At 45.3% G+C, this 19126-nt stretch overlaps 1 protein-coding gene across 1 annotated transcript in view; it reads left to right on the top strand.

Annotated features, from left to right (window-relative positions):
* The window catches only part of zeb1b (zinc finger E-box binding homeobox 1b), a 45690-nt gene extending 26779 nt beyond the window's left edge, over positions 1 to 18911 (top strand). The window contains exons 2-8 of the mRNA XM_063912657.1: positions 4183 to 4338; positions 8918 to 9079; positions 10111 to 10313; positions 10858 to 10963; positions 11466 to 13153; positions 14622 to 14802; positions 15512 to 18911. Coding sequence (XP_063768727.1) covers positions 4183 to 4338; positions 8918 to 9079; positions 10111 to 10313; positions 10858 to 10963; positions 11466 to 13153; positions 14622 to 14802; positions 15512 to 16230 — 3215 coding nt within the window. The 3' untranslated portion in view covers positions 16231 to 18911. The remainder of the gene's footprint in view (positions 1 to 4182; positions 4339 to 8917; positions 9080 to 10110; positions 10314 to 10857; positions 10964 to 11465; positions 13154 to 14621; positions 14803 to 15511) is intronic.
* The last annotated feature ends 215 nt before the right edge of the window (positions 18912 to 19126 follow it).

The following is a 19126-nucleotide window of genomic DNA, read 5'->3' as shown; positions in this document are numbered from 1 at the left end:
GGCAGCCTGTGAACTATGAAAATTCCCCAATTCTTTTGTTTTGTTATAGGCACTTGAGTTGACCTTCCTGACTCTGTGGGAGGAAGGCTGTTGTTTTAACAAAACCAGCAGCGTTTACCTCAGCGCTGAATGAGGCACCTCACCTTGAGACGGCATACTTGAGGTTTTGAATGGCACGTCTTTGTTTTACTTTGGTTCGAGCTGGGTTTTTTTGTAGTGGTTGACTTCCCTGAGAAAATGGCATTGCGGAGCCGCAAGGGCAGACTCTGTGACGACAGGGTCTGTACTCTTTGAGGATGCCTGTGGTAGTTTCACCGCTGCCTGCCTGGCCCTGAGCTCCATATGAGATAAGTGGCGTACCTCAATGAGAGAGCCTGTAGTACCAAGGCTAAATATAGAGATAGAAGAGAGTTAGAAGGGCAGACAAATAGTGGCTGCTGCTTACGATGAGTCAATCTGTCTAATCACAAGCAGAACAACAGCAGACCTAGGAATACGTGTCAGTCCGTTGGCTGAAATTAGTTGCAGAGAGAGCACACCCTTTGATCTGTCTCTTTAAGACAGGGAAAAGTGTTTTGGTTGGACATTCCAGACATACCTCCTACACATTCTGGTATAAGGGCGGTCGGCCTGCACATAAGACTTATATCTTTACAGATGTTGTTATAGGTAATGAATCAAGATAAAGCTTACTTCAGACGGTAATGTGTTTGTTCACAGACTATATATGTTTCGCTGTGTCCTCATCCAAAGCTCGCTTATTAAGTCAGTCACTCACACCTTGAGGGCCTCAAAGCACAGAGATAGCTCACTCCCACAGAGGTTGAGATACTGCCATTCCAATCTGGCATGCCTCAGTGTATGAAAGCACAAACCGAGCCATCTGCTGTTGTACAAACACGACTCCGCAGTGATTGTAAGTTCCTAATGTCTCGTTTTTCATCAATCAGGCCAGGATCAAATAGCATGGGCCGAAAATAAGTGCCAGCGAGTTTACATAATTACAGGACAGAATCAACACAATGAACGTGTTTCAGGGGATCCATGGCGCTTGATGTTCTGTACTGACAGATCAGCCTTGATATGTCTGCCAAGGTGATCCCCTCAAATGGGGTAACGTTGAGCCTGTTTTGGGAGTCACCCACACAGTCAACTATTCCTTAGCCAGTAATTGATACAGCCTGGCAGGTGTCATAACAACACAGCCGTCTCTCCAGCAGGCATTTTTAAGTGTGGCTGACAGGAACTGTCTGCCGCTATCTTCAATAGACTCTGGGAACTTCGTAAGGGGGAAAGAGGGTGAGGGTGGAGAAATTCAAGCAGCTTTCAGATATTTACTGAGGTCTAACAGTATTGTAGCATGATAAACTACAGCAAGTATTTGTAGCATGTTGCAAATACGAGTAAGTGAAGAGTAAATAACATGCTGAGAGGATTTGATTTCATCAGCTTGTCTGCTACCATCACAACACTTGGAATTGAGACCATGACGTATTAAGTCCTGGCTTATGGCGCGTAGACTGTAAAGGAAGTGGATAAAGTCACCATGGCGTCACCAGGTTTGGGTTTTTGGATGTCGCAATCTTGGTTTTTTAGGTAAAACAATTGAGATGTATAAAGTCACCAGACAAATTAGTAAATAAATCAGATAAATAGTTCGCTCATTGTCATAGACTTCTATACAACCATCTGTCAACCAGTAGAGACGCCCCCTGCTGGCCATTAGACAAATAATATAGTTGCCTCCACTTGTTGGGAAGCTGTAATCAAGTTCTATTATGTTGAAGCTGTTGGGCTTCCATTGATTTTGCTGTTTTACTCAGATCCATAGAAAGTTTTCTGTGTGGGAGGGTGTTGTAAAGGTGTGATCTTTGCCCAGAGGCTACGGACCAACTTCAAGCCAAAGACACCACCAAAGGTTATTTTCTCAGGTGTTCAACATGCTGCAAACCTGTGGAGGCAGGAAAACTTTCAGAAGTAAAGCTTTTTCATCTCCTCCACCTATCTCAGCTGCGTAGGAGTTGTCCTCCTGGTGTGTGCTAGCATCTTAGCGCTAATGAGGCCAGCTGTCCAAACGCTCAGCCGGTCAGCCAGAAGGGACTGCAGCCTTTGTTGATGCTAGGTGTTACATCTCCTGTTGGAACACACATTTTTGTTTCAACACCGCCAACCATTTGGCACAGGAAGACCGTCTCTGCTCACCCCCCACACCACCAACACTACTCACCATCCTTTCCCCCCACCCCCTTTGCTGTACTTTGCAGCTCCTACTTTTATTGTCCTGCTGGCCGTTGCCACCCCCGTCTACGCACACCAGCACATTGATTTTCTCTCTACAGCTTTATATTTGATCATTTTCTCTCGACACCGCCGACGGAGAGTGTTGCCTTTGTAATCGCTGACCTCAGCTCCACACCTGAGTGGCTGTGGCCCTAAACAGCCTCTCAGACTCGTCCTAAAGCACCTTCTGTTTCAGAATGAAGAGTTGCACACTGTTTGGACTGCTGAATGGACAATACATCACCTGGCAGAGACTTTATGACAGAAAAGAGCGCGAGGGAGAGAGGGAGAGAAATATAGTGAGAAGAGAAAGTACAGAGTAGTTTAGACAGTCGCACAAAGCTATACAAGTCCAATTAATTATCTGTTTATTTGAATAGGAGTGCTTTAATTGTTCTATTGGCTAGAAATCCAAGTACAAAGGGTGTGCGTCACCCCTGAATGTATCTTTTGAAAACTACACTTTGGTGGCAGTCACATCATATCAAAGAGGGAAAAAAATAGATGATATTGTGAAGTGAGGAATAGTGCGAAAGAGAGGAAAGAGGTTCGGAATGAAATAGCTCTCCAGATGAACCCGATAGGATTTTGCAGCTGCGGCACAGCGGTGTTGACCCCGCAAACGACTCGCCAAATAACAGCGCTTCTCCCTCCCTCCTCCACCACCTTTCATCCCTCCGCCCCCACACCTCCTTCCTCCCGCCTCCCCCTCAGCCTGAACCCTGCACGTCTACCGAGTTTGTGTGAATACCGACCGGTTTGTAATGACCTGCACAATGCGGAGAGAAAAAGGAAGAGACCTCACCCGAAACAATTCTCATTGATTGAAACAGTGGATCGCGGTTCTCCCAGATACGCCTCCTCCCGACAAAAAACATTAGCAGCCACTTCGGAAAGAGGTGGGCGAGTTGGGTTGGGGTGGGTGAAGATAGAGAGGGAAAAAAAGAGTTCAGGTGCTTTGTACTGGCAGTGCATATTCAGCGAGTGAATGTGTGTGTGTGTGTTCAAGCGCTGTGTGTGATGTGAGATAAAGTAGCTGGAGAGGTAGTTTCAGTGCTGCAACCCAGGCCCTCTGCTGACTGGGCTGCTCTCACTGGAGAATTGATTTGGCCTCAGAGAGGATCTGTAGCTCTCTCAGTGGAACAGAGGGATGGAGCGGGGGGGGGGTCTAGCAGAGTGGGTGGAAGTAACACAGGTGGAATTGAGAGACGGAGGAACTGGGTGGAAATGAAAAGGAGCACACACTCACACACATCTGAGGCAGACAGTCGGTCAGGAAAATGTACTCCCTGTAATAACCCTCTCTGTAGGCCGCCTGTGTCTGTGTCTCCTGGCTCCTTCAGCCCATAACACAAGCGGCCAGGTCACACCGACTCCCACGCAGCACACACACCACTTCAGCCCGCTCTGTAATGATCTCACACACCAGGTCCGTGTTTGTGTCTCCGAGTTACTAAGTGTGAATTCTCTGTTTCTCCCTGTTGTTTGGGAGTTTTCGGGTTACGGGTTCATATCTTTCTCAAATGTTCACTATATTGAGAGCTCCACACTCTGTTGTTGCCCAAGCTGTTGTATTATTCCCTGCTTTTACAACCGATTCTAGCCATGGGGATCATTTAAAGTCATCTTATCAATAGGACTTGGGCTATGGTGTGTTAAATTGGTGTTTCCAGCTCCTTACCCCCTCCTCCCTTTAATAATCTTGACATTTAAATGACATACTACATATATTTAACCTCTCTGACCCGTTAACATTCGGTGCTCATAATCAAGAAGCACACATAGTACACCTCCTATTATCTTTATTAAGGACGGAAATACTAAATGTGTGAAAAGGCTATTCAAAATAGACACAATCTGAGCGGTCATTCTAACCTCTGTCCTCCATGTCTCCTTGTGCAGTGACCAACTACAGCAATGTGGTGGAGGCCGGCTCAGAATCAGACGATGAAGACAAGCTGCACATCGTGGAGGAGGAAGGCAGCCTGGCAGACGGGGCCGACTGCGACAGCACCCTGCCAGAAGAGGAGCACCCCAGGGAGCGCTGCTGGGACGGAGGTGAGACACGACGCATAGGACGTATTATTAATACCACACATTTGCAGTGAGCCATACAAACGTCACCTTCCCACCCAACATTTCCACCATGTTCTGTGACTTGTTTTCCTCTTTTCTGCTTTAAAATGTACAATGATGCCAGTGGTGCAGAAATACAAATGAATCTCTTTCCGTATCATTTTTAGGCCTGGAAATAGTTTAGAACAAGGACCCAAACGTTTTTTTTTAAATGCCTCCAGCACATTAATGAAAATGTGCCTCTCTATTTATTGTTACGACATTAATTGTCTGACCGGTACTGTCTCATTTTGACCTCCTGACGTGAAGCAGGCTAAGTTAAGAAATGTTTTGCTGATGTCTGTGTGCCGATAAGTACCAGGCTTTGTCTCATTGTGAAACCCAGAGTGTAAGGAAACAGGTACTACACGTGGTGGGTCTCCAACTAAGGCAGGAAGTACAATATTAAACAAAGACAATGCCAACACAGAGAGAGACCTTCAAGCACAGAAAATAGCCCCGCAACCAAAAAGCCAGTGGAGAGCTTTATGGCACTGGTGGGCATTGGAGGGGCCGCCGTGAACTTCTCGTTACCTCAAACGGTGTGGAAGTGACATCAGAGGGAGCTCAGTGCCACAGGAAGGGCTGACGTCACACCCCCTGCCACCTCCAAAACAACAATCGCAGGTGCTGAAGGATGTTCGTGTTTCAACCTGTGCCCAAGGCCTCTGCCTGCGCTCCTGACCTCATACTGTACGTGCATTAAAAAAAGTGTATGTGACAATGTTAGTGTCGGACTGTGCCAAGTACAGTATATGCACCACAGGGACCGGCCCAATGAGATGTAGTTCAGCCACTAAAATATTTATATTAGGGAGTTGTTCCTTACACGGGTGAGAGATGTGTGAGGCTGAGAGGGGCTTTGATTTAGCAAGAGGTCACGTTAGCACATGCCTTAATGTCCAACTAGCTAACGCTTTCCGTTTAGGGAGGGATATTTTAGAAATTCCTCTCCAATGAATTTCAGCTTAGTCATTTTCACTTGCAAGGTTTCGGTTGCACATGCACGGCAGACCTGTGCACAGTGGGGCCACATATTCCCCTGACTGTGTTGTCATTTTCATTGCTGCTCTCCAGCTGTCCCTCCATGCATAAAGGGAAAGTTGGAGGAAGAATAATGTCATTGGTTTTGGCCAGGACTTGTGAACATTAAACACTTCAAAAGCATGAGTTACACTGAAACAGCTCAGTGAGCTGGCACCGCTCCACAGCTATGCCTGATCAGGCATATTTTCTTTTGACTTCACTCATGTGCACACACACCTCTCTCTCACTCTCTTACTGTATATAGCCCTCATATCATACATCAAGCAACATCCTCTCTGCCACTCTGAACCGGACTGATGAAACATGGGAAAGCCGCAGTTCTTTCAACAAACACCCTTCACTCGTCTCTCATCCCCTCATCCCTTGGTTTCACTCCTGAGATCTGAGAAATCCCTGGAGGAGCCTTGAATAGTGACCACCACCCACTAATCTTCTCCTCAGAGCTGCTTCAAATTAAAACCTTGACACCCCTTCGCCGCGCTCCAAAACCAAAAGGTGGTTTTTCAATGCTCTGCCATTCCTCCTTCACTTTCCTCCCCTCCCTTTTTCTCTTTTTACACTCTCTTGCTGTTTCTCTCGTTCTGAATCATTCCTCCTGATTATATGGTATCATGGGCACCCTGCTCGCTTTCATTACTCATTCACTCCTAAATGATTATGCAGTAGTGGAGTAGCCCAGTGTTGGTGCTGTAAACTACAGCCTGTTTTTCTCTAAGAAGAGGCCGGCTAACTCCAGGGGATAAAAAGGTGGAGAGAGTGTTGACCTGGGAGGGCTTCTCCTTTATAAGTGATGAGTTGTAGAGCATGATTACATCTCAGAGAATAAGCAGGGTGGATCTGGAGAGCTTTTTCATTGTCGGGCAGCAAAGGCACTTAATGACAGCGAAAGGCTGGGTTTAGCATGGAAATATGTCCTAAGGCAGTGGCTGTTAGGGCACTCGTGCAGTACTGAAGGGAAGGCTCTCACGCACAATGACACCTACCAATTTCCTCACTGTTGGCCCAGCATGCAGTGATGATATGTCATGCTCCTTTGAATCAGTCTTATATCCATATTGATCACTGTGGACACACAGGAACACCTACATTCCTGCACGCCTTATGTCATCACGTGATGTTTAAAGTGAGCCACCCTTCTGGACAGGAAAGGAAGAATCTCCAGAGAGTGGGACTTGTCCAGTGGAGAGCCACGGCACAAATACGTGATAAGCAAGCCATCCCAGATTTGGAAATACCTTGCATGTTATCTCTCACTTCCCTCCTCGGAGATAAAGCGTAACATCTTTACTGGGGTTGTTGAATTTTTGAGCTGTTTGTGCAAATCCTTATCGCTGATGCCTCTCCCATCCAAGATACAAACATGTGTGGATGCACAACCACAGGAAGCAGTGGGGGCAAAGGTCGGCAAAGCAGGAAATGCATCATGGGATACCGTTGTATCATGTTGCAGGGATGTAGGCAGAGAAGGATGAGAAGGGAGCGAGGGGAAAAGAAGAGTGGGTGGTCTGGTGATTTATTTCTAATACGTACTTTGGTAAGGAAACACTGTAAAGCGAAAAAAGGAAAAACCTACTTTTTTTGTGCTGCAACAGAATGTCCTGCTACAACCTCACGGGGTTTTTCATCCTGGGGTTTCTGAACTGATTTTCCACTTGTGCAGTGGTGCGTTCACATCCCTGCGTCAGCACATAAATGGCCTGTGTGGTGTTTCATGTCAGGGGAGCAGCCTGATAACACGGAGCCGCCTCAGCGAGGCTGTGAACCCTTCTGGCCTCACTCTGTACTTAACAAAGAGCCGAGAGAGAGAGACACATACACACATACACACACACACACACACACACACACACACACACACACAAAGGGAGTGAAAACAACCGCTTGTACTACCTTTGCACCACAGACCCCCAACTGGGACTTCACTTCACACACATGCTCAACATTTAGTAGCCTAAAGGTGTGTTTGGATGAGTGGAAGGGGGCTCAACACAGACAGATCAGCAATTTCCCACATGCAACAATGTTTGTGCAATAACAGCCAACACAACTGTGAGAAATACACTTCATTGAAACATTTCCCACAATGTCAAACTTTTTCTAAAGAACAAAAAAATGTAGCAAATGTGTCTAGGGGTGTTGTTGGTCGTGGGAAAAAGCTGTGTGCTATGTGGGGGTTAGCAGCCCCTAATGTGTTTCTGACCCTCCACTTTATGATGAGAATTCCACAATTTCAAAAAAAGAAGAAGCAGCTGTTGGTTCCTGCTTAACATACACACACATATTCACCCACACCCAGCCTCTCTCTGAATGATCTATTATCCAGGTTTTTTTTAAAGAGAGGGAAGTTTCTTCGAATGGTCTTTAATAACCCTAGCAACAAATGACCGCGCTCATATTGTCTCATGGCTTTGTTAAGGTGCACCACAGGAAGTCCAATGTTAGAGCACTGGTGTTCACTGTGCGTTGGTGAGTCATGATGTGCTACACCTGTTCCTGTCTCCGAGGAGCACACAGCTGGCCCCGTCTTTCAACACGCACACAATACACAAAACACAATTCTCAAATCTCCCCTAAGCCGGAGGAGTGCTTAAATCAATCCATAAAACATCTGCCCAGTGAACACCGCCACAGTAGCCTAACTTTGCTTTTAGCTGATAGCTCTCCTTGTAATGATACACAGAGGCACACTAACACATCCATAGAGGAATAATGCTCGCAGACACACTTTACTCAGTTCCGGTATCAACTTCAGGAAGCAAGCAGGGACGGAAAGAGGGAAGGAAGCTTTCCTGCATCCATAACTCCATCCTCAGGTTACACTTCCTATAAGCTGCAGCCTGGTAATTAGTGCTCGTTAGACTAGCTAGCTCATGTGATGTGGAGGAATAACGCGCTCCCACGTGCAGGCGCTCATTTGCTGCGATATTAAGCACAGTCTGAAGGCCAAGCCTCTCCAGAGAGCGGAGCGTAGAGAGTGTGTGTGTGTTCACAAGTGTGCATGCATCCGTTCCAGCCGAACATCTATCTGCTGCAATACAACAGGACAAGATTCATCATCTCATTATCAGTCTCGATCACAACAAGTACCTTACCTAACACTGTGAATAGAGGCTTGCCATTCAGTTCTTACAAAGAGCTGGATGCACGTACAGTAGCCCGTGGCCTTTGATGCTAATTACCTTTCTCATCCTATTGTGAATAACAGTATTCAGGATGTTTGGTTTTTTTCCCCCGGCGCCGCATGCCTCATCCCAGGCTTGTGTACATGTCATGATCAAGGGCTTGGACTGCAAGATCCGTTTCAGCTATATTGACACTCACTCTGACATTATTGGATTATCACATTTCATGTTCAGAGGTTAGGGTTTCATATGTAGAGCGCGCATCGATGGGAAAACATGTTCAAATAACGCGGTAATCGATGATACGTTTTTGCAAGCACGACTTTAATCAGTGTCTGTTTCACCCTTCACAGTGAAGGAGGATTGTGTGTCGGACGCTGAGGATGATGGGAGCACGGACGCACTAATGGAGGAGATGCTCCAGCAAGGAGACACGGCCGTCATTTACCCAGAGGCCCCAGAGGACGAGCCTCAACGCCAAGGCACCCCTGACGCCAGCGTCCATGACGAAAATGGTACGCCACACAAGCAAATTCAAACTAACATTGTTGTTTACACATCCTTTTCCAGACATGTTATCATGTGCCTTGTGCAGGGATTGCTTTAAATGGATCTAGAGCACAAAAGCAAGGTGTTGTGTCCCTAAATTACACAGACACTGACACACACACACTACTATTTCCACCTGAGAGATCACAGTCACTGAGCTATCACACTATGGCTGCTCCTACCCAGTAATTACGGCCCCCCTGGGGGTGGCTTTACCTGTTCCCCGTCTCACCTTAGGTGTTAACTCCACCCCATTAACGCCACTCTCCGACATCATTACACACACGGCTATTTGTTAAGTGCAGCACACTGGGGCCTTTATTGCTCCTGGGCTTTTGGCTTTTACCTGCTACCACAGAGGGGGGGGAGGAGGGGGGGCCTGAGGGAGGGAAACAGCAACACCTGAGTAAATTTGTCACGTCTGTGCGAAGCTGACTCACGGCTACCTGGCCGATAATGTGTGTGCGTTCCCATCCCGAGGCCCTCACCTGTCCCGCAGGGGAACTTAATACATCACCTGTTAACGGAATAATGCTTCACCTGTGTGGGAGCCAGGCATCTGAGACCCTCTGTTCACCAGGTTGGATTTCCGCAGGCGGCTGTTATTTACCGAGCGCACCGTTCCTTACATGAGTGGGTGTTTTTGACACGCTTCAAACGCACAATAGGCAATCAAATTGGATGGAATTTCAGGCGTGTAAAAGCTATAATTACAGTACAAAAGCACAATTTAATTGCAGTCCTTCATTGGCAACCCAGCATACGGAAAGGAATGTGTTACTATGGATCACTAATTTGTCCATTTGGTTACCTGGGAGCTGTTTACCTGAGGGGGAGGATCTCTCGGTGATTGGTGAACTAGCAGAGGAGTGTGACTGTGGCAGGCCTTGTGTAACATCAAAGAGCCCTCCCTATTGACCATGTGTTCTAACCCCCACTTTTCCTTCCCCCCCTTCACTCTCACACATATCATTACAACACTTTTTTTTTCACCCAGGAACTCCTGATTCCTTCTCTCAGCTGCTCACCTGCCCGTACTGCGCGCGTGGCTACAAGCGTTACAGCTCCCTGAAGGAGCACATCAAGTACCGGCACGAGAAGACCGAAGAGAGCTTCAACTGCCCCGAGTGCAGCTACAGCTTCGCATACCGCGCTCAGCTGGAGAGGCATATGACGGTCCACAAGGGTGGACGGGATCAGGTAAAAACTGACTGACAAACCGGTCGAGACTGGATACTGATAATACACCTCCACCGGTTAGATTTTTTTTCCCGGACTTAGGTACTGAATTGAGATTAATGATTTCTGTGAATCCTCTTTCCGGACTAAACTACATATTGTAGTACTCTGAAAATGAAGTATACTCATTAGCATGCTAAATGTTAGCAATATTAACTAAAACCAGGTACTGAGAAACCACTGCGTTTGTACATTTTGAATGAAAGATATTCCCTGCTAATTTTCTAATATTTTGATGTATCACTCTTCTTAAATGGTCAGTGCAGTTGGGTTACTAGTGTTGCTTTCAGTTGCTAATTCTTCTGTCCTGCTGTAGTAATTATCCATTGACAAATTGATTCTAAATTATGCAAACCAAAGTGGAAGCTTAGTCCTGTTTCTTTAGAGGCTCACAAATACACATGAACTTTTGCCCCTCATTGATTAATGACATTGTGACATGAATTAAAAGCAGTTCAAAGGTTGTGCTATCGTCCTGAATATCCCCTCTCCTTTTGCCCGGCAGAGACACATCACACAGTCGGGAGGCAATCGTAAATTCAAGTGCACTGAATGTGGCAAAGCATTTAAATACAAGCACCACCTGAAGGAGCACCTACGCATCCACAGCGGTGAGTGGACCATCATGGCTGCATTCTCTGTGTGTGTGTGTGTGTGTGTGTGTGTGTGTGTGTGTGTGTGTGTGTGTGTGTGTGTGTGTGTGTGTGTGTGTGTGTGTGTGTGTGTGTGTGTGTGTCTGAAGGCCCACTGTTAATGCCAAGATTGTCTGCCGGCCACAGATATTTCCAATATTAATATTTCCTATTGATGATTTAGCAATTCCCTGTGTTTAGATATCCTTCATTGTGGTTCAATCCATTGTACACGCTTCCTTTAGTGCCATAATTCTGTGTCTTTTGGCATTATGGGACAGCAATTAGAGAAGGGCATTTCCCAATGGTGCCATTACATCAGCGTTTAAGCATCGTTGAAAAGCATTAGAGGTTTTTCCTACTGTGCCGCTCATAGCCTAGCTTGCTCATTTAGCTTCATTTACTAATGGAAATCCGCTTCTGTCCTCCCCCCACCCCCATTCTTTCTCTCTCTACTATGCACATTGTGGTTTTTATTCAGGAGAGAAACCCTATGAGTGCTCCAACTGCAAGAAGCGCTTCTCTCACTCAGGCTCGTACAGCTCCCACATCAGCAGTAAGAAGTGCATCAGCGTCATCTCAGTAAACGGCAGAGCTCGCTTGGGGAACGCCAAAACCCAGACCCAGGCTCCATCTCCAGTGCTGCCCACGTCACCTTCAGTCCTCCGCACTCAGATGAGGGAGAAGCTGGAGCACAGCAAGCCACTGCAGGAGCAGCTGCCACTCAATCAGATCAAGACTGAGCCTGTAGACTACGAGTACAAGCCCACATTGATGACATCCGCAGCTATGGCGGGTATGAACGGCGGAGTTTTCAACGGAGGTGCTGCATCTCCTCTGCAGGGCACAGTGCAGGCTGTGGTCCTCCCCACTGTGGGGCTGATGTCTCCCATCAGCATCAACCTGGCAGACCTGCAGAATGCTCTCAAAGTGGCGGTGGATGGAAACGTCATTCGCCAGGTTCTGGAAAGCAATGCCAAAGGTCAGTTGCAGATGAACTCGGGATTAACCACTGGAATGCTCCATCCTTCACAGCAGCAACTCATCTCAGCCATCAGTCTGCCTATTGTGGGTCAGGACGGGAATGCAAAAATCATTATAAACTACAGTTTGGACCCAAACCAGGGCCAGCTCACTGCCTATAGCATGAAGAAAGAGCCTGAGGCCACCTCACCAGGCCAGGCTGCCACTGACACCTTCAAATCCCAGAAACTCCCAGAGGATCTAACCATCAAAGGCTCCAGGCTCAATGAGACTAAAGAAAAAGAGGAAAAGACCACTAAAACCTGTCTCCTGTGTGATAACTGTCCCGGTGGGCTGGAATCACTCCATGCCCTCAAGCACTGCAAGGATGGCCTCAGGCTGAATGGTCTGGATAAGTCTGAATCTGCTGTTGCTGCCTTGCTGTCAGAGGGAGGGCTCTGTAACCAGCCCAAGAACCTCTTGTCCCTGCTCAAGGCTGTTGCATTAAAAGCAGAGCCCACCAAGGATGAGCTGGCCAAGATCTCTGACTCAGTCAGTCTGCCAACTCATGTGGTAAAGAAGTGGTTTGACAAAATGCAGGAGGGTCAGATATCACTGGGTGCTCCAACACCTCCCTCAGAGGAAGAGGACACCTGTGAAGTTAACAGTGTGGTGTCTCTGGTCCAAGGGAAGGACAAGTGCCCCTCTGTCACCCAGGACAGCCCTACAGAAGCCACTCCAGCGGAGTTCAACGGTGCCCACAGCTCGCCGGCCTCTCCCTCACCACTAAACCTGACAGCTGGCGGTCCTGTCCCAGCCCAGCCTTCCCAGAGCACTGAGGGACCCCTAGACCTGTCACTGCCAAAGTCCGCCAGAGAGGAAGCAGAGAGAGCAGTGGCTAAAGCCTGCGTTAACTCCTCCCCTTCCCTCCGCTCTACCAATGTGGATGAACCCCTGAACTTAACTTGCACAAAGAAGGAGGCATCGCCATTCTCAGCCATGGGCCTCAGCCCCATCGCACTGTACGCCAGCCAGCAAAGTGCCAAACCCCTCAACATTGTGACCACAATGCAATGCCTAAGGGCGCTTTCCACTAACAACAAACAGACTATCCTGATCCCCCAGCTGGCTTACACCTATACCACTACAGCAAACAGCCCTGCTGGGACCCAGACGCACGAGACTCTCCACCTCAACGGAATAAAGGTGCGTTATCATTTAGCATCCCTGTCTTTGTTAGAAATATATTGATACATTCCGGGAATTTGGGTTATTTGTCTTTATTGACGAAAGTTAAATGAAAAAATACTACTCTCATTCGTATGCTTAATATTAAGCTGCAGTCAGCAGCTAATTAGCTTAGCATAAAGACTGGAAATACGGAAGCAGCTAGCAAGGCTCTTTCTAAAATTAACAAAACCAGCACTTTTAAAGCTCACTGAAATTATAATGAACATTGAAAGGCAAATAACACATTGCTGTTTTATTTGTGTGTTACCAGGAAATCAGACCCCAAACAAGATATAATGTGTTAATTAGTCAAATAAGGAAGTGCTTGTGGGGTCGTTTTGTGACTAACTATTGCTCTATATTTACTGAGAGCAGTATAAATCTTCTTATCTAACTGGTGCCAAGAAAGCTTACAAGCAATTCCCAAAATGTCAGACAATTATTTGAACTCCCACTGTCTGTAATCCTCAGCCTACAGTACTGTAAATATGAGATGACATGTTATTTTTGTTCCTTTAGTTTCATTGGTTCGGAGCAGACAATAGTTGTTGGAGGTCCTCAGGTCAGCAAACAAGTCTGAAACTTAGGGAACAATTGATTTTATAAAAGTGCAGGACAGGATTCAAGGTCTAATCCGGCGGCCATTTTGAGAAGCAAGTGGATTTGAATCAAATCGGCTTATCTCTTTTTGGAGCAATCAGTCAAACTCTTCTATCCTGATCATTAATTCTTATTGTTTGAAACCACAAGTACATGATAGATAGTGTGGATCCATCCCAAATGCAATCAATAAGTCATATATAGAAATGTCAGAATTCAGCTCTTTGTAAAAATGATAGCCCTTAATAGTCCTGCATTGTGTGAACACCTAATGGGCCTGTAATGATGGATGTAGATCTCTGAGTGTATGAGTGATCTTCCTGGGCTGTCACCCAGAGGACGTGAGGCTGCACTTTACTGCAGAGCCCTTATTGATCTGCTGGAATCTGTTTAAACGGCACACCTCTGCCTGCCTCATTGATTTATTGTTGTTGTATTATACTTTCGTGTTAAGTGGATTGGCATAGACCTGCCTTGTTAAAAAAAAGAGCTGTGTATATATCATCTCCTTAATATTGCCCCACATCCTCTTTGGCTGCATCAGTAGATGAGATTTACCAGCCCAGGGACAGGAGAAAAATGTAGGTGTGCTCTTAAGTGCACAGCACGGTTATGTTTCGGGCCAAGGGAAAGATTCCTCACAAATAAGCTGACAATACAGAGTGATTTTACATTTCCAAATGCCTCCAGAGAGCTATGAGTTGGAAATGACGGGGTATTATTTCCTGAGAAATGCACTCACACAAGTTGTTTGCGAGTAGTGCTACTTTTGGTGAGTCATTCATTCTCAAGCAGAGTCATTTTGAATTACATCCAATACATGAGCGTTTGTTATAATCACCAGGAGGAGAAGCTGGACCCGGGGTCTGACGGCATGTCCACCGTGGAGGAGCAGAACGACTCCGACTCGGGCCCACAGAGGAAGAAAATGAAGAAGACGGACAGCGGCATGTACGCCTGTGACTTGTGCGACAAGATCTTCCAGAAGAGCAGCTCGCTGCTGAGACACAAATATGAACACACAGGTAATTACAAACTATCATGTATCAAAGGTCAAAGGTACAAACACAGGCATAAATCATAGATGGACTCTGGTTTTGAAATAAAACAGAACCGGAACTTATCTCACCACCACTCACTGTTTCAAAGATGAGTCAGAGTGCGAGTGAAGGGGGATTTTTGAGCTGCATTGTAAAGAAGGGTGGACACCTCCATTCCAGCAGGTATTACTCAACATGCACAGAAGAGGTCTGAGAATTTCTTTCCGCCAACTCCCCACCTCTGCACTGCCAGCTTCTCATGTAAAGCACCGAATGTTGCAAGAGGCTCTGGTAGTGATTTGCGCAGCTCTAAGATGATGATTCCGTGGCCAAGTGGAGGTCAGCGCCCTGAGAGGCGTTTTAGTTTTTTTCTTTATTACTCTGATACCTGGCTTGCAACCATAGTTTTCAGCTCCAAATGACCTCATCCAAGGTGAAACTAGATGTTCCCTGCCTGGATAAAGCTTCCTTCCCAATTGTTGTGATTTTGTTGTATTGTTTTGAAATGTTCTCCTTGGATACTCTGATGATAGATACTTGTATGGGCCTCACAACCTTTCACGCAACTATGTAGGGGGGATTTCAAAGTGCAATGGAGGGTTTATTGTTTTCCTCCTGTGTCTGCGCCTTTTTACTCAACAACTTCTTCTTAAACAGAGATGTTCATACATATTTATTTTCTCCTTCTCTGCAGGGAAACGACCTCACGAGTGCGGCATCTGCAGCAAGGCCTTCAAACACAAACACCACTTGATCGAACACATGCGGCTCCACTCGGGGGAGAAACCCTACCAGTGCGACAAGTGCGGCAAGCGCTTCTCACACTCGGGATCCTACTCCCAGCACATGAACCACCGCTACTCCTACTGCAAGAAGGAGACGCAGGGTCAAGGAGAAGGCCGCGAAAGCCCCGAGGACGATAGTGAGGCCCGGGCTGAGATGGAGGCGCTGAGCCGGCTGCAGCAGCTCCTCGCCCCCTCACAGTTAGACTTGGACGAGCGAGGGAGCAGCACCAGAGACGACGAGGACAGCGAGGAAGAGGAGGACGGTGCAGTGGACATGGACGACATCCAGGTGGTGCAGATAGGGGATGAAGGAGGGGATGAGGATGAGGAAGAGAGGAATGAGGAGAGAGTATTAGTGGAGGGAGGAGGAGAAGAGGAAAAGACAGAGATGGAGGTGGCTGAGGAAGAAGAGGAGGAAGACACAAGGCAGGAGGAGGTGCTCAGCAGCATTCAGGAAGAGGAGGAAGTCAAGATGCGGGAAGAGGAGGCGATGGATACAGAAGAAGGGGTGACGGAAGAGGGGAAAGAAGAGGAGCAGGTCACAGAGGAGAGTGGAGGAGAAAAAGACAGTGAGGCGGTTTCTGAAGAGCAGAAGGAGACGCCAGAGGATCGAGGAGACGCTGAGTAAAAGAGGAGTCACACTCCTCCATGGGACACAATCAGATTCCTCCTCTCCCCGTGCAGAGGAAGAACGCAGGAGATGATGTCTGGTCACTCTGACAGTCCGTTTCAGTTCACTACTGTGTAGAAAATCCAGGTGTGCCTGAAAAAATACTAGTGACTTTTCCGCAGGAGAGCGAACTCTCACTGTAAGAAAAATCAATTTGTAAAGAAGAAGATGAAGACGAACACAAATTTTAACAAACGAAGGAAATGCATTATACAGACTTTGGAAGCTAGAGCCGACATGTTTTAGATAATGTTTTATTACTAAAACACCTTGGGTCATTTCTTTTTATCAGTGTTACTAATTTTATCACTCATATTTTAACCTTTAAAAGCTGTACAGTTGGGAGATATTTCTATACCTTTTTATTGCCAATGATCAAAAAAAAGTCAGTATTTTATTAAGTTGGAAGGAAAATAAGAATAATCCTGTGCACTACAAGTGGCTTGGTTTACCTACGGATTAAGCAGTTGTGTTGTCAGCCCTTCAGTATTACCGCACTAGATATACCACGCCATCACGCTAGCAGAAGTTAGCATTTTGTTTCTTTGTGATGTTCTTTCAATTGGATTGTGAGCCTTAAGAAGAAAAATGTGGAGGGAGGGGTCCTTTTCCCTCATGTACTTCCATTTAGACTGTAGACTCATTGTCTAATTTTACAAATCAGTGTTTTTTAAAAAGGTAATAGTTTGACATTCTGGATAATAAAGGTATTTTCTTTTTTTGTTGAGAGTTAGATGAGAAGATAAAGACCACATTCTGATGACTATATGGCTACAGCCAGGTGCCGCTTAGCTTAGCTCAGCATGAAGAACTGAACAAGGGGGAAACAAGGAATATATTGCTGTGCTTTAAAGCAAACAATTTTCCCCTATAGACTTAGATAGGGAAAAGGGACGTTTGTAATTTGTTCCTAAAAGTTGTAAACTTTCTGTGCTCTGCTCATGTGATTGAGCCCAAGTCTAGCTATGGGAGTTGGTTTTAATAATGCTAGTGCACTTTTTACTTTACAAATAGTTACGCAAGAGCTGGGTAAGATTATACTTCTAAGTCACTTTTTATGGGCTTCATTAACTACTAAGCTTCTTTCATAGGGATAAACAGGAGCCCGCTTCCAATGCTGGATCTAGATGTGCTTATACATCAAAGAATGAAACAGCAAGCTAATGCTAAATCTAACATGGCTAAAGCTACCAGTTACTTCCTACCTATCTACTGCTTCCCACTCCAGTCCAGCAAGTTGCAGTAATGCATGCTGGACTCTTTGTGACTTCCAGACAAAGCATGGCAAGCTATTTTCTCCTATTTTAAGTATTTGCGCTAAATAAAGCTAATCATGACCTGGCAATAGCTTCACATTCAGTGGTACTGATCTACTCGTCTAATTCTCCTGTAGGAAGCACATAAGCATATTTTCTTGAAATGTCAAACTATTGCTTTAAATGTTTGGAGCGAGCAAAAAGGGGTTGTAGAAAATTGTCTGACCCTCACTATGCCTACCCCGTACCCCGAGCCATATGCAAATAATCAAACTAAAACAAGACAAACATGCATATCAAAAGTGCCATTGAATATTGCTGTTGAAGCTTAGAAGATCAGGTATTGCTAGGTCCTAAATCAACCAATAATGCCACCTAACCTGTGAGAGTAGAGTTTAGCCAAACTGATTTTAGAGAAGTTGCTTTAATTCATGAGCAGATAAAAGAATTACAATGCACATTTGTTCAAATGGATGATTATGAAGTATGATTTCTAATTATTAACCGTGTCCTGCCTTTTCAAAGCTTATTCAGTGCACTTGTTTAACACACCATTAAATGCTCAGATGTCTCTTCAGGTAACAAAATGTAGGCAAATAAGAATCCCAGGAGTTCAATTCAACAACCTTTTTACCTGTCAGTATTATTTTTTGTCTCTTACATGTTTTATGTTCCGTTTCGTTGCGTGTGTACTGTATGTTTTCAGCAATGGCAGTATTATCCCCACCCAAAGGAGATGGGTATGTCTGTTTAGTCATAGAGAACTTTTATATTTATGTGTCTTATTTTTTATATTTCTTTATGGTTATTTATTACACTATGTAGTGTACAATACTGTAGTTTGTATTAATACGATAATATATTTTAGTATGGAAAAAAAAGATTCAAAGGCAAATAACTACAAGCCTAGACAAAAGAGACTCCAGCATACTGAAGTATGTTTTTCGAACAAATAAAATGAAGTTTTTCCTTGGGAAAAAAATTGCACCCTGCAAGCCTGAAAATTTGAACCTGTGACCTCTGTGCATCCATTGTCATGTTAATTTTCTTTCCCCCTCTAATATGAAGCTACTGAACTTTTGAAAACTAATCGTATGTCTAATAGCATGAGTGTGGGCTGTTTTATTGAAGGATTATCCTTAGCGACACAAACTGTCCTTTTTGCCAAGCCAAAATAATATTGACGTTTGTTCTTATGTTTTTATTTGTGCCAATTTGTTACTTTATATGTCATTGTCAAGACCACGCCCACTTTTATATTCCCTTCCCCCTTTAACACCCTCATCTTTTTTTATAGTGATTGTTTTTTGTTTGTTTTCCTTTTTTTTTTGTTCATTTTTTATGACTCCCCATCTCACAATAAAATACATCAATTACAAGCTGCTGGGTTTGTGAGCGTAATGTTATTGAGGTATTGTGACACAATATTGAGTTCTTAATTGTCCTGCAATTTTCAAGTTAATATTATCAAAAAGAATCCCAAAGGAACCACTTAAAAAAAGAAAACAGGATTCATTACATAATTTCAGTAAATATTTAAACACTAATGCTTGTTCTGGGGTCATGGTGATCCTGGCCTTTTCTTTACCAGCTCAAAA

The sequence above is a fragment of the Eleginops maclovinus genome, chromosome 21 (genome assembly GCF_036324505.1).
Source record: "Eleginops maclovinus isolate JMC-PN-2008 ecotype Puerto Natales chromosome 21, JC_Emac_rtc_rv5, whole genome shotgun sequence".
NCBI lineage: Eukaryota > Metazoa > Chordata > Actinopteri > Perciformes > Eleginopidae > Eleginops > Eleginops maclovinus.
Note: the sequence above shows the minus strand (reverse complement) of the source record. Positions and strands in the feature narration are given on the sequence as shown.